The sequence below is a fragment of the Chlorocebus sabaeus genome, chromosome 1, assembly GCF_047675955.1.
Source record: "Chlorocebus sabaeus isolate Y175 chromosome 1, mChlSab1.0.hap1, whole genome shotgun sequence".
NCBI lineage: Eukaryota > Metazoa > Chordata > Mammalia > Primates > Cercopithecidae > Chlorocebus > Chlorocebus sabaeus.
The window spans coordinates 114,420,443-114,434,789 of NC_132904.1; the positions used below are offsets into that span (position 1 = coordinate 114,420,443).

At 45.9% G+C, this 14,347-nt stretch overlaps 1 protein-coding gene across 3 annotated transcripts in view; it reads right to left on the bottom strand.

The window, feature by feature from the left end:
- Positions 1-3,000: 3,000 nt before the first annotated feature.
- The window catches only part of JAML (junction adhesion molecule like), a 34,014-nt gene continuing 22,667 nt past the window's right edge, over positions 3,001-14,347 (bottom strand). For all 3 annotated transcript variants that reach the window (XM_008021041.3, XM_008021039.3, XM_008021043.3), the window contains 5 exons: positions 12,461-12,698; positions 9,478-9,616; positions 7,025-7,118; positions 5,760-5,846; positions 3,001-3,450 (listed from right to left, as the gene is read on the bottom strand). In XM_008021041.3, the coding sequence (XP_008019232.3) occupies positions 3,358-3,450; positions 5,760-5,846; positions 7,025-7,118; positions 9,478-9,616; positions 12,461-12,698 (651 nt within the window). In that variant the 3' untranslated portion in view covers positions 3,001-3,357. The remainder of the gene's footprint in view (positions 3,451-5,759; positions 5,847-7,024; positions 7,119-9,477; positions 9,617-12,460; positions 12,699-14,347) is intronic.

Here is a 14,347-nt window from a genome sequence, read left to right on the forward strand (position 1 = left end):
AGTGAATAAATCTCATGAGATCTGATGGTTTTATCAGGGGTTTCTGCTCTTGGATCTTCCTCACTTCCTCTTGCTGTCCCCATGTAAGAAGTGCTTTTTGCCTCCCATCATGATTCTGAGGCCTCCCCAGCCATGTGGAACTGTAGCTTCGATTTTTCTTCCCAGCCTCAGGTATGTCTTTATCAGCAGTGTAAAAATGAATTAATACAGTAAACTGGTACCAGTAGAGTGGGGCATTGCTGAAAAGATACCCAAAAAGCGACTTTGGAACTTGGTAACAGGCAGAGGTGGGAACACTTTGGAGGGCTCAGAAGAAGACAGGAAAATGTGAGAAAGTTTGGAACTTCCTAGAGACTTGTTGAATGGCTTTGACCAAAAACCTGATAACAATATAGACAGTAAGGTCCAGGCTGAGGTCGTCCCAGATGGAGATGAGGAACTTGTTGGGAACCGGGGCAAAGGTGACTCTTGTTATGTTTTAGCAAACAGACTGGTGGCATTTTGCCCCTGCCCTAGAGATTTGTGGAACTTTGAACTTAAGAGAGGTGATTTAGGGCATCTGGCAGAAGAAATTTCTAAGCAGCAAAGCATTCAAGACATGACTTGGGTGCTGCTAAAGGCATTAGTTTTATAGGGGAGGCAGAGCATAAAAGTTTAGAAAATTTGCAGCCTGATAATGTGATAGAGAAGAAAAACCTATTTTCTGAGAACAAATTCAAGCTGGCTGCAGAAATTTGCATAAGTCACAAGGAGCTGAATGTTAATCCCTAAGACAATGGGGAAAATGTCTCTAGGGCATGTCAGAGGTCTTCGTGGCAGCCCCTCCCATCACAGGCCAGGAGACCTAGGAGAAAATGGTTTCGTGGGCCAGGCCCAGTGTCCCCATGCTGTGTGCAGTCTAGGGACTTGGAGCCCTGCATCCCAGCCACTCCAGTCATGGCTGAAAGGGGCCAACATAGAGCTCAGGCCATGACTTCAGAGGTTGCAAGCCCCAAGCTTTGGCAACTTCCACGTGGTGTTGAGCCTGCCAGTGCACAGAAGAACTGGGGTTTGGAAACCTCTGCCTAGATTTTAGAAGATGTGTGGAAATGCCTGGATGCCCAGGCAAAAGTTTGCTACAGGGGCGGGGCCTTCATGGAGAACCTTTGCTAGGGCAGTGCAGAAGGGAAACATAGGGTCAGAACCCCCACACAGAGTCTCTACTGGGGCACTGCCTAGTGGAGCTGTGAGAAGAGAGCTAGCGTCCTCCAGACCCCAGAATGGTAGATCCACCAACAGCTTGCACCGTTCGCCTGGAAAAGCTGCAGACACTCAATGCCAGCCCATGAAAACAGCCAGGAAGGAGGCTGTACCCTGCAAAGCCACGGGGCAGAGCTGCCCAAGACCATGGGAACCCACTTCTTGCATCAGTGTGACCTGGATGTGAGACCTGGGGTCAAAGGACATCATTTTTGGAGCTCTAAATTTTGACTGCCTCACTGGATTTCAGATTTGCATGGGCCCTGTAACCACTTTATTTTGGCTTTGGACAATTTCTCCCATTTGGAATGGCTGTATTTACCCAATACCTGTACCCCCATTGTATGTAGGAAGTAACCAGCTTGCTTTTGATTTTACAGGCTCGTAAGTGGAAGGGACTTGCCTTGTCTCAGATGAGACTTTGGACTGTGGACTTTTGAGTTAATGCTGAAATGAGTTAAGACTTTGGGGGGCTATTGGGAAGGCATGATTTGTTTTGAAATGTAAGGATATGAGATTTGGAGGGGCCAGAGGTAGAATTATATGGTTTGGTTCTGTGTCCCCACCCAAATATCATCTTAAATTGTACTCCCAAACTTCCCACATATTGTGGGAGGGACCCAGTAGGAGATAATTTGAATCATTGAGGTGGTTTCCCCCATACTGTTCTCATGGTAGTGAATAAGTCTCATGAGATTTGATGGTTTTATCAGGGGTTTCTACTTTTGCATCTTCCTCATTTTCTCTTGCCACCACCATGGAAGAAGTGCCTTTCACCTCCTGCCATGATTCTGAGACCTCCCCAGCCATGTGGAACTGTAAGTCCAATTAAACCTCCTTTTCTTCCCAGTCTCAGATATGTCTTTATCAGGAACAGGAAAACAAACTAAATACAGGCAGTATGGCCATTTTCACAATGTTGATTCTACCTGTGCATGAGCATGGGATATGTTTCCATTTGTGCTGTCTATGATTTCTTTCAGCAGTGTTTTGTAGTTTTCATTGTAGAGGTATTTCACCTCCTTGGTTAAGTATATTCCTAAGTATTTTAATTTTTTTGCAACTATTATAAAAGAGATTGAGTTCTTGATTTGATTCTCAGCTTGGTTGCTATTGGTATATAGCAAAGCTACTGATTTGTATACATTAATTTTGTATCCTGAAACTTTGCTGAATTCATTTACCAGTTCTAGGAGTTTTTGGATGAGTTTAGGGTTTTCAAGGTTTATGATTATGTCATCAGCAAACAGAGACAGTTTGACTTCCTAATTACCAACTTGGATACCCCCCTCAAAGGATTTTTAAGACTAACCTTATCGAATCTTACAATAGCAACCAAAAGTATAGGAACCACACATTTCAGACCAAGAATTAAATCAGTGGCTGTCCACCATGGCAACCCATGAGTATCAAGAGAGACAAATGCCTAAGTTTCACTGAGAAATTTCAAATTAGGAGGCCTGTGGTGAGGCCCCACAAGGAGCCACCAGCAATGCCCAGCAGGAATGAAGAACCACTGAGTTAAATCCCAAAGCTGTATTCATACCCCACTTCCAACCCATTCACCCCAAACCTTTCCCAGGACCCAAACTAGCCTCTAGTGTGTTGGCACGGTTTGGCTTTCCTCCAGGAACTTCAGTTTTTCCAGAAGTTTCTAACTGTAAATTCCTCACCAGGACTTTACTTCCCCCATCAACCGAGGCATTAAAAAAGGATGATTTCCACAAACCACCCTTATTTAGAAATAATGTGCCAGAGGAATGATTTAGGTTGGTTTTTATCTCTGATTCTTCCCAGTAACTCATACCCTAAGAACACTGCCCACAGGAGGGTCTGATCCAGTGGGGGGCTTGAGGCCACTCAGCTCAGCCTGGTTCCTAGGGCCAGGGTCCCACTCTGGAGGCCAAGTCCATGCTCCCCTCCCCTCACCAGAGCCTGTTCCTCCAGAGCTGTCCAGTCTCTCTGCCAGGCTCCAAACTCTCCACCTTCAGTGCATTGACCAAACAACAAGACAGGAGGACAGCTGGGAGGGCGGGAGTCCGAAATCACTGGTAGAGTGGCCCAGGACACACAGGGGAGTCTCCACTGCTGCTGAGATGAAGGGACTCTCCATTCTTCTCAAAAGGCTTGTTGTGTTTTTGGCATTCCCCCACCTGACTTTTTTTCAAGTGAGTTTTTCCGATCTGACTTCAGAGAAGGCCAGACTGGGTGCTGTTGGGGAAGGGCAGAAAGAAACAAAACATGCTTGTAAGAAGTAGTGCGTAATCACAGCAGCTGCCATTCATTGAGCTCTTCTCATGAGCCCAGCCCAATACTGAATTTCATATGCATCATCTTATGTGATCCTTACAACCAGGAGGTAGGTATTATGATTCCCATTCTAAGGATAGGGAAACTGAGGCTCAGACAGGCCAAGTTACCTGCCCAAGACCATGTGGCTGCAACACAGAGTTAGAATTTGGACCCAGGTCTGTCCAGCTCCACGGCTTGCAACCTTAACCACTGTGTGTACAGCCTCAGAAAGGGAAAACAGCAAGGTGCCACTACATTTACATGAATTTCATCAATTCAACAACAAAATACAAAGGCTCTTTGTTATCTCTGCTCCCTATCAGAGAACACCTTTATAAATGAAGTCTCAAACAAGTGGCCTGCAGTCCCAAATTCACCAACAGGCTTATTTAACTTGGCACATCATATTTTACAATAACTTGATCGGCCCCTGCCGGCCTTTGAGTTTGCAGCCCAGGCCTCTCCTCTTACTCTATTGGACCTGGATCAAGAGGGGAGGAATGGTGTTTTCCACAAAATCAAAACCATAATTGCCTAGCATTAAACCTGGGGAAGGTAGCTGTGAAGACAATTGTTCCTCCCCACCTCGGAGACTTTCTGCAAACAGTGCCACCCTGGCTGGTGACGCACTCAGCAGTAGCCACAAGGCAGCTATATCAGCAGGTCTCCAGGAGCCAGGATGAGGCCTCGCAAGTTACTGCAGCATCACATAACAAAATGGGAGAAAAATACAGGGGGAAAATGATTCCATTCAGCTGCAACTTCAGTGGAGTTAATGTTTCACTCGGTGGATCCAGGCCAGGCCTCTGATCTCACACTTCCCTGGCAGACCTCTCTCTGCTGCAATCAGCTGGGAGTCATGTGTCCTCAGGGCTGGTGCGACAGGAACAAACAAAGCCCATCATTCCACAAGCAGAGGAGGCCAGCCTTCCCAAACCCAGCAGAACACTGCTCCTGAATGGGCTGGGTGCCTATAATTAGTCTACAAATAGCACCATGCTCATCGCCAGCTCACTCCTTTTGTTCCTACCCCTACTCACTGCACGCCCTGCAGTGCCTTTTCCAAGTGCTGTAGTTCTCTAAGGGCCTAAAGTCTAAGCAATGGGAAATTAGGAATCAGACACCAAAATATTGTATGAGATCCAGCATGTAGCCTGCCTGGCAGTTAGATTATGAGAAGGTTCAATAAGTCACAAAATTAAGAAACAAAATCTAAGCAGTGGAAGGAACCCTACTTTGAGCTTTTGATAGCAAGGAAAACAACTCACTGCAACACAATACTTGCCCAAGGATCTTATCCTATTTATCCTATTTTCTTTCTCTCTCTCTCTCTCTCTCTCTCTTTGGTCTCACTCCATCTCCCAGGCTGGAGTGCAATGGCACGATCTGAGCTCACTGCAACCTCCACCTCCCAAGTTCAAGCAATTCTCCTGCCTCAGCCTCCCAAGTAGCTGGGAGCCCGCCATCATGCTTGGCTAACTTTTTGTATTTCTAATAAGACAGGGTTTCACACCATGTTGGCCAGGCTGGTCTCGAACTCCTGACCTCAAGTAATCCACCTGCCTTAGCCTCCCAAAGTGCTAGGATTACAGATGTGAGCCACCGCACTCGGCCTTTCTTTTCTTTTCTTTTCTTTTTTTTTGAGACAGAGTCTCACTCTGTCGCCAAGGCTGGAGTGTAGTGGTGGATCTCGGCTCACATAACCACCACCTCCTATGTTCAAGCAATTCTCGTGCCTCAGCCTCCCAAGTAGCTGGAATTACAGGCACACATCTCCACACCTGGCTAATTTTTGCATTTTTAGTAGAGAGGGGGTTTTGCCACATTGGCCAGGCTGGTCTTGAACTCCCGGCCTCAAGCAATCCACCCATCTCGGCCTCCCAAAGTGCTGGGATTTCAGGCATAAACCACCACACCCGACCGTGTTTTCTTTATTAGATTGAACTGATGAGGCAAAAGGCATTCTCCCTGCCCCCAGTAAAGGCCACTCTTCACTTCTTTTCACCACTAATATAAATAATCTCTGGTGATAACCTTTAATCCTTGAGCTTGGGTAAGAAAGTTTGATATCACTCTTCTATCCAGCAGAACTTCAGTTTCTCAGACTTTCCTGCTACTTAGAAAAATCACTGCCCTCAGCAGCCTTCCTGGGCAACCCAGCCACACCCACCACCACCACCACCTGAGCCTCTGACACCTGGCTCAGCTGGGGCCAGAATCATTCTCACCATGGTCATGTAGGTGGCCTCTGATTTTTCATTTGGTTCTTCTTCCTCGATCACCTCCCGTATAATTATTGAGGAGTAAATGTTTTTCTAGAGGGGGAAAATGGTATAAAAATTCCTAAAAATTAGATGAATCTTATACACCAGAGAAAAGGCCACCTATTCCTATTTGCTGGGCATCAACCACCCAAACTGGGAGGTTCAAAGGTTACTGAGAGCTAGAGAATTCCCAATAATGATAATTCAGCCTTCAGTCTTCTTGAAAAATAACTGTCAAAGAACACAGTCTTAAGAACCAAACTCTTTGCTTCAAAAGCCAAACATCTTTGTTTAGATGGATGTTTAGGTAGCAGCAGGGGTTCCTTATCTTGCTAAATTCCTTGTATTGTGGGGTTATTTCCTTCTAATTACAGTAAAGGCAGAATGGCATTAATCAACAGGGTACTGTCATCATTTCCCTCAGAGGGTTTATGTGGCAGGGCCAGCCCTCATTGAGCCTCACAGCTGTGAGGTTCATGGTCCTGTCACTCGTTGGGAAAGCAGTATCATCCAGTGGCCCATTCTTGGACTACTGCACTCTACTGGGAGAAAATCCTACTCTTGGGACAAAAACAGCCCAAAATAGAGAAAGGTAACTATTCAAAGAGCATTTTAAAAATTAAAGAAAGAAAAGAAAGGAGAATAGGAGTTAAAGAAAACCAATTCATTTCTCAGTCTCAAGAAGCAATTATTTATAACTCCATTACTAATCAATAAGGAGAGAAAAATCCTTCTTAATCCTTTCTTGCTAAGGTCTTAGACTATTTCATTTTAAGCATTAGAACTCCTTAACTCCTGAATGTATTATAATTCCCCATTAGATTTTAGACAAACAGCACCTCCTAGATTACAAAGCATTTGCATATCATCATCTTATGTGAACCTTACAACAACCCTGTCAAGCAGGCCGGGCAACTGTAATATCTTTATCCTTATCCTCATTTTGCTGGTGAGACTAGGGGAGGTGGCAGAGCTTTCTGACTCCAAGCGCAGTGCTCTTTCCTCAGCCCAATACCAGAAACTGCTGCCTGGGGCTGGCCCAGCCAGCGCCATGCACTGTACTCCTCAGAGGCTCTTATTCTAGTAACAAAGGCTTCCTGAGTCCTTGCTCTGTGCCAAGCACTGGCCTGCAAGCTGCGACATACAATGGGTAAGACATGGTTCCTGGGAGAATGAGAACGGCCCAGGCCTGCATCTGCTTAGTGTTTTAGGCTGAAGCGTGTGTTCACCTCCCCTTCACAGCTTTCAAAATAGCAGGGTTCTTCTTTTATCCCTGGATTAGTCTTCTTCGTGTTCTTCACCAAGGCTGTAGAATTCACTAAACTGCAAGACATAAAGAGCATGTGGAATTAACCAGCTGGCATGGTTTATTCAAGGGTCCCTACATGAGACCCCCTCTTGGCTTTGTGAAGAGAGAGACCCCAGAGAAGACACTATTCTCTCTGGACTCCTACAGCCAGGGCTACCCGGCTCACCTGGAAACCTGAGAAGCGCATCTCTTCTAATGAAGAACAAGAAGCTGTTCTGGAGATAATTTAGGCTGAAAAACGGCTTCAACTTCTCTATTATCACTGAAGCCACTTTCAGTCCTTATGGGAGAGGTAATTTTAAGTGAATGAAGAGAGAGAGGGGAGATAGGATTCCACTTGACCATCGTCTCTACGTTTCTGAGGACCAGGGAGTGCCGCGGAACCAGCAGGGGGCAGCAGGAGCTCAGCAAGACGCCAATCCAAAGGGCTCCTGGCCTCTCCAGGGGGCGGAGCGGAATAATCCCCACGAACACCCGCCCCAAGCCCGGAGCTCCGCGCCTGCCTGGTCGGGGCCCCTTGGCCTTTGATCTCATGACCATTTGCCTTCCTTTTTTTTTTTTTTTTTTTTGAGAGGGAGTCTCGCGCTTTCGCCCAGGCTGGAGTGCAGTGGCCGGATCGCAGCTCACTGCAAGCTCCGTCTCCCGGGTTTGTGCCATTCTCCTGCCTCAGCCTCCCTATAGCTGGGACTACAGGCGCCCGCCACCTCACCCGGCTATTTTTTTGTATTTTTTAGTAGAGACGGGGTTTCACTGTATTAGCCAGGATGGTCTCGATCTCCTGACCTCGTGATCCGCCCGTCTCGGCCTCCCAAAGTGCTGGGATTACAGGCTTGAGCCACCGCGCCCGGCCGACCATTTGCCTTCTGAATGTACTTTCTTTTTTTCTATTTTGGCCCAAGGCAGAACTAAAAAAAAAAAAAAAAAAAAAAAAAAAAAAAAAAAAAAAAAAAAAAAATCAAGGTTTAAGCTAGAAAAGAAACCATATGTTCTGGTCTCAGTGGAAATACTTTCATTGTATTTTCTGCTTTTAAAGTTGTAGCTTCTCATTGTAAAATAATTCAGATAATACAGAAACGTAAACAGTTGGAAGTGGAAGTTCCCTGCAACCCCTCACCCCATGGGATCCACCTTCTCCTTCATCTCAAATTCCACGCCGTTACCCACATTTTACAACTATCCTTCCCAGCCTCTCTCAGAGTAAGCATCAGCTCACACAAAATGTAGTTAGTACATATACTGCTGGAGTGAGCATCATATTATTTTCTCTTTTATAAAAATGAGGTCATCCCATAAATTCTGCATTTTTACCCCTTGGATATCTTTCCATGTCATCACATAGAGGGATCTGGAGTGTTTCATTGAGTGAAACACTGGTTCACTGAATCACTGCCTTTCTGACAGACACTGGCAATGATCCCTATTTTTAATTATAAGCATGACTGCAGTTTTGCACAAATCTCAGCATATCCATCTAATTATTTCTTTAGAATAAACAACTAGACATGGAAGTGCTACCTTTCCTTTGGGGGGAAACTGAGGCTCAGACAGGGGAAGTAAGCTGAGAGTGGAACCCAGGTTGTCTAGCTCAGTGCTCCGAGCATGCCCAGAGCAAAGACCTTCAGAGAGGCCAGCCAAGTTCAAACCCAAATCAGGAAGCCCTAGGGAGGGGAAGTGAAAACTTAGCAGGTCCAAATGTTTTCTGCACGATCAAAGACCCACTGGGAAAGAACACTCAAAAGTCAGGATTATTCACGAGGCCCTTTCCCACTGACACTATTTCAACAAGACAGTCAATCTGCGCCCCTCATCAATAGTTGGATAAACTGAGGGGCGTGGATCTGCCAACAGCCAGTGAAACGCTAGTGTCCCTCTTAGAGCATCTGAGCACTTCTGAGACCCTGGGAGAACTACTAATGAAATCCAGGCCTTTAAAAGCACTTTTTTTTTTTTTTTAGATAGTCTTCTATCTTTTAGATAAAACCACTGGCAACCCTTAAGATCTTAGCTTCTATGCGGAACGTACAGTGTGGATAATTTTAAAATCATCTCTTAGGCAGTGAATGGTACCATGATAGTTCTTGTGTAAGATTTATGCTCTGAATTATGCCCTACTGAGACCCCCATTTCTAAGGGAGTTTGTAGTCTTTACGTAATACCAAAGTGAATGAGGAGAGTGTAGGAACATTCAATTCTTTTCCAGGCACAGTGAGCAAAGTGGGCAGGGTTACCACAGTTGATTCTTTAAAATGCTCATTTTAAAATGCCCACTTCTGTGAGAATGGCATAGTAGGACCCTATCACCTCTTCCACTCTGGATAGAAGCAGCCTTGCACCCCCAGCCTCCCAACCCAAGGGGCGGGGGCAGCCCTGTACCTCTTATTCCCACAGGTCCTCTTCACGATCAATATCAGAACAGGGAGCAGCAGGATTGTGGCGCAGACAGTTCCCACAATGATCACCAGCTGATTACCACCCAGGACCAGAGGCCTCAGGGCTGCCGGGGTCACCAGTGCTGGGAAAGGAGAAAAGCAAGGAGAGGGTCTCAATAACTTTAGCAAAGAGCTGAGAGCCCCACAACCCTGTACCAAGTAGCACCAGCCAGGCCAGGAAGCGGAGGGAAGGCCAGACTCTACCCCATATCTGGACACTAGGGACACTGTCTCCGTGAGATTGAGAACCAAAGTCTAACCCCCCTGTTTACCCTAAAATGTAGATTAAGGTGGGTGGGAGAAGAGGCTAGCACTTCACCTGTAGTAAAGTTTCCTTTCACGTCAACAATTCTGTTCTAAAATTTGGCTTAACAAGTGACTGAGAAATAACAGGTATCTTAGAGGCTGCTGATCTTCCCCAGGGCAAGTGCTTGTCTTCAAAAGAACACATGCCGTAAGACTCAGCCCCACAACGACGATACCAAGGAAAGCCTCTGGAGGTACTTCTGCCCATAGGGTACCTTCTACTCATCTGCATGGTTCTTTCTAAACACATAAAGCAAGCACCTCCTCAGGACCAGACAGCACTAGGTACAGGGGATTCAGAGACAAATGATGTATGGTCCCTGCTTCCAAGGAAGGAGACAAACACGTCAACAGAAAACCACAGGCTGCTGTAGGCACTACAACAGAAGTCTGTATGGGGAACAGAGGGTCACAGAAAAAAGGGTGCCCCATTCTATGTGCAGCAAATGAGAATTTGCCAGCAAAAGTTCTAAAGTTTAACCTGAGACTTATAGGAAACATCCAGTTTCTTGGGCAGACAATCTGGGAAAGGACAGGGGATGTTCTGCGCGAGATCTGAAGGCCTGACAGGATGGTGATTTTAGAAACTAGAAAGAGTTCAATGGGTCTGGCACAAAAGTGGCATCTGTGGGTGTGCTGGAGAATTTGGCTGGAGAGATGACAGGGTCCAAGTCAGGAAGGACCTTGACTATCTCAACCAAGAATTTGGCATTTTTCTGCAGGCAATGAAAAAACCATTGAAAGATTATTAGCAGTGGAAGAGAAAGTTCTTAATGTGATTTAGAAAGATGGCACCAAGAGCCGTGTGAAGAATGAGGAGCAGCAGCTGAGAGAGAAAGCAGAGACTGGTTAGAGGCCTACAGTTCAAGACAGAGATGAAGACAGCCAGAACTAAGGTGGCAGTGACAGACTGGAAGGAAGACAACTTCAAGAGTCTGTAGTAGGAGTCAAGGACTTGTTGACCTGACCTGTTAGATTGGGGTCGAGGAAAGGGGAAGAATCAAGCACATCCCCAGGCATCTAGTTAGACAACTGAGATTGGGGAGATGGGCTGAGGAGGGGTGTGCAGGGGTAGGTTAGACATGTCGCGTATGAAGGATTTGTGGAAAACTTGTGTAGAGTTTACTATGCATATCCATGAGTGTGTGTGGAATTGGGTCCAACATAGAGTGCATATAAAATATAGTGTCCAACGCTACTGAGGGAGAGAAGGCTGAGGATGGATAGTTGCAGTGCCATTGGTGGTCTAAGCTGGAGTAGGGGTAGAATAAGCCAGAATGCAGTGCACTGAAGAGTTAATGGGAGATGAGACAGTAGTATTCCAAACACAGACCTTTAGCAAGCTATTTGGCTATGTTGAGAAAGAAATACATGATTGTGGTGGTGGTTGTACAACTCTGAATATACTAAAACCATTGAGCCGAATGCTTTAAATGGGCAAATTGTATGGTATGTGAATTGTATCTCAGGAAAGCAATCTTAAGAAAAAGAAAGACACAGAATGGAGCTGAAGAAAAAAAGACATAGAAGGGAGTTGAAGTAGGTAAGTGGTAGAACTGAGCAAAAATTGAATGGTAGAAGCCAACAGAAAGTGAGAGCTCAAAGAGCCATGTTGTGAGGCTTCTGAGAAGGATGCCACCTGGGCACAGGGGGCCGGATAAGCCCAGAGCAGAAGGGACCCTCCTCTGTCTCAGGATAGCAGGGCAGAGATAAGGATGGGGAGACATAGATATGTTTGTGGGTAGAGAAGCTGCATGAGCCCCCATAATAGCTCGATTTTCTCTGTGAATTGGACTTCTGAGAAGGAAGCACACAGAAAGATGATGGTTCTTTAAGAAACCCATCTGCCCTGCTCCCCTCTCCAGCTGGAGACAAGGTGCCTCCACAGACTTAAATCTCTGGCCTGAGGTATGAGGTATGTTCCATCCTCACCCCATCTTCCCCACCCCCAATCAACCACAACCAACTCCTGAAGGCCCTAGCAAGGGGCAAAGTCCACAGGCCACATCCTGATTGCTAACTGGGTTATGGTTTAACTTCAACCCCTCACTTATCAACCTCTCTCTGTCAACACAATCGAGTCTTTCCTCTCCTACACACCACTGGCCTTGATGCACGCTGTTTGCCAGAACTGAGAACCTCTGATCAGAAAACCCCTCCATTTTTGGTTCTGGTGCCTGCATGTTCCTCTCGGTTCCTGGCTGTCTCTCACTAGCTTAGGATCACTTCCCGCTCCACTCTAGCGCGTACAGCACCTCCCTTGAAACCAAGTATGCTGACTTTGGACATCAACTCAGATCCTTCCCTGAGCTTCTGTATCTTTACATCAATAGACGACCCTGGCAATGAGTGGGGTCTGGCAGAGGATTGGTATTCACTAAATTAGCTCCCCTGTCCCTGGCCTAGCAGCGGGGCCAGAACTAGGGTGAGGCAAGTCAGGTACCCGAGGAGCCACCTCTAAGGAGGCATCATTCTCAGGGTTTTGCAAGGCCAGAGTCAGCACCTGAGAGGGATGCCTCCTTCAATTTTGCATCCTAGGAACCTCTCTGGCCTCACTCTAGTCCTGGCCCCATGCACCAGCCAGGAGGTCCCTCAATGCCCCCCAGCCAAATGTTAGATACTTCGAGGCTCTTCTGGGCTGACATGCAGCACAATGGTTTTCTTGAACACCAGGTTCCCTAGGTGGATACTGCAGGTGTAGTTTCCTCCATCTGACTCTCTCACTCCTTGAAGCACGATGGAACCGTCATTGCGGAAAATGTCCCCCACCAGGTTCACACGATTCTGGAAGTGGCCCCAGCTCTGGGAGTACCCCACAGACATCCCGAGTTTGTGGTAGTAACGAAACACAATCTCCTCCTAGAAGGGGAAGGCAAAAAGTATGAGATTGTGAGGACTGGAGTGGAGGGGGAAGCGGAGAAAATGGGGGAGGGAAGATCTCAGGACTCCCAAGGCCCTGCTAGGTGAAGGCAGTAAGGGTATTATCAGAAAGCTTTAAATAACACAAAGTCACATACACACACGTACACATGTGCATGTGTGTGTGCTTGTGAAGGACATCACCAACCCATGAACAGTTGTTCCATCTGAACAGAGAGATGAGAAAAGGAGGACTTTCATTTTGTGTACCTTTCCAATAAAAAAAGCAAAAGTATACTTTTATTCTTGATGACATTTCTAGTTGGATTTCCAATAGGAACCTGAAACATGTCTAAAACGGAACTCCATCTTTCCCCCAAACCAGTTCTTTCCAGTCCATCCCATTTGGGTACATGGCAATGCCTTCCTCCAGATACTCAGGCTAAAAATCTTGGAGTCATCCTTAATTTCTTTCTGGAAAAAATCACATCAAATCCCTCAGCAAATCCTATCACCTCAACCTTCAAAATATATCCCCAATCCAGCCAGTCCTCACCTCCTCCACTGATACCATTCTGGTCCAGCTCATCTCTCACCTGGGTTCCTGCAACAGCTTTCTTACTTGTCTCCCTGCTTATTTGCTATGACAATCTATTTTCAGCAGATGAGGCTTTAAAAATGTAAGTTAAATCATGTTACTCCTGTGCTCAAAACCCTTCATTGCCCCTACTCCCATTTATACCAAAATGCAAGGCCCTGCATGACCCAGCCCATCTCCCTTTTCCTCTGACTTCAACTTCTACTTGCTCTTCCCTCACCTACTTAGGTCACTGCACTCCAGCCACATGGACCTCTTGGCTGCTCCTTGCATACTGGCTGCAGGGCCTTTGCACTCGCTACTGTCTATGACTGCAAGAACATTCTTCCCCCTACACACATGCAGGATTCACTCCCTGACTTCCTTCATACCTCTCCTCAAATGTCATCTCAGTATGGCCTCCCCAAGCACCCACATAACAAAAACCACAAAGTCCTGCTTTATTGTTCCCCATAGGCTCTTACTATTGCCTGATGTACTATATACTTCTTTATTATTTTATGCGTATCTCCCTCATCTTAGTTGTAAGTTTCCCATCAGGTCAGGGGTTTTGAGTATTCTTCATATAGCAGATGCTTTAAAAATAACTTGTTAAATGAATATTGGCGTTTAAAAAAAAGGCATGCAGATTGCTTTTTTAAAGCTTTTAAGAAAAGTTAATGGGTATGTAGACACAAACGTGAATGAAGTGACCTGGCCCCTAACATTTGTCTCTTGTGATTCAAATTCACAACCTCAAAATGTCAACTCTCATCCTATTTTTCTCCTGTGAATCACTCAATGGATGACATTTAAATGCATGGCAAGCTCTCAGGGGTGAACCTGGGACCAGATGTAATTCCTCATACTCCATCATGATGTCACCCACTGTGACCCACTCAGATAGCATAGAGGAATCAAGTGCAAATGACTTTGTTAGAGAGATGACCTGGAATATGTTTTAATTTATAAAAGTTAATCTTTAATAAATTTTGCACCTTAACTTTTATTAATAACAAGTTACTTGGGATATCCCCACAATACATGTTGACCCATAAGTATACGACCACAT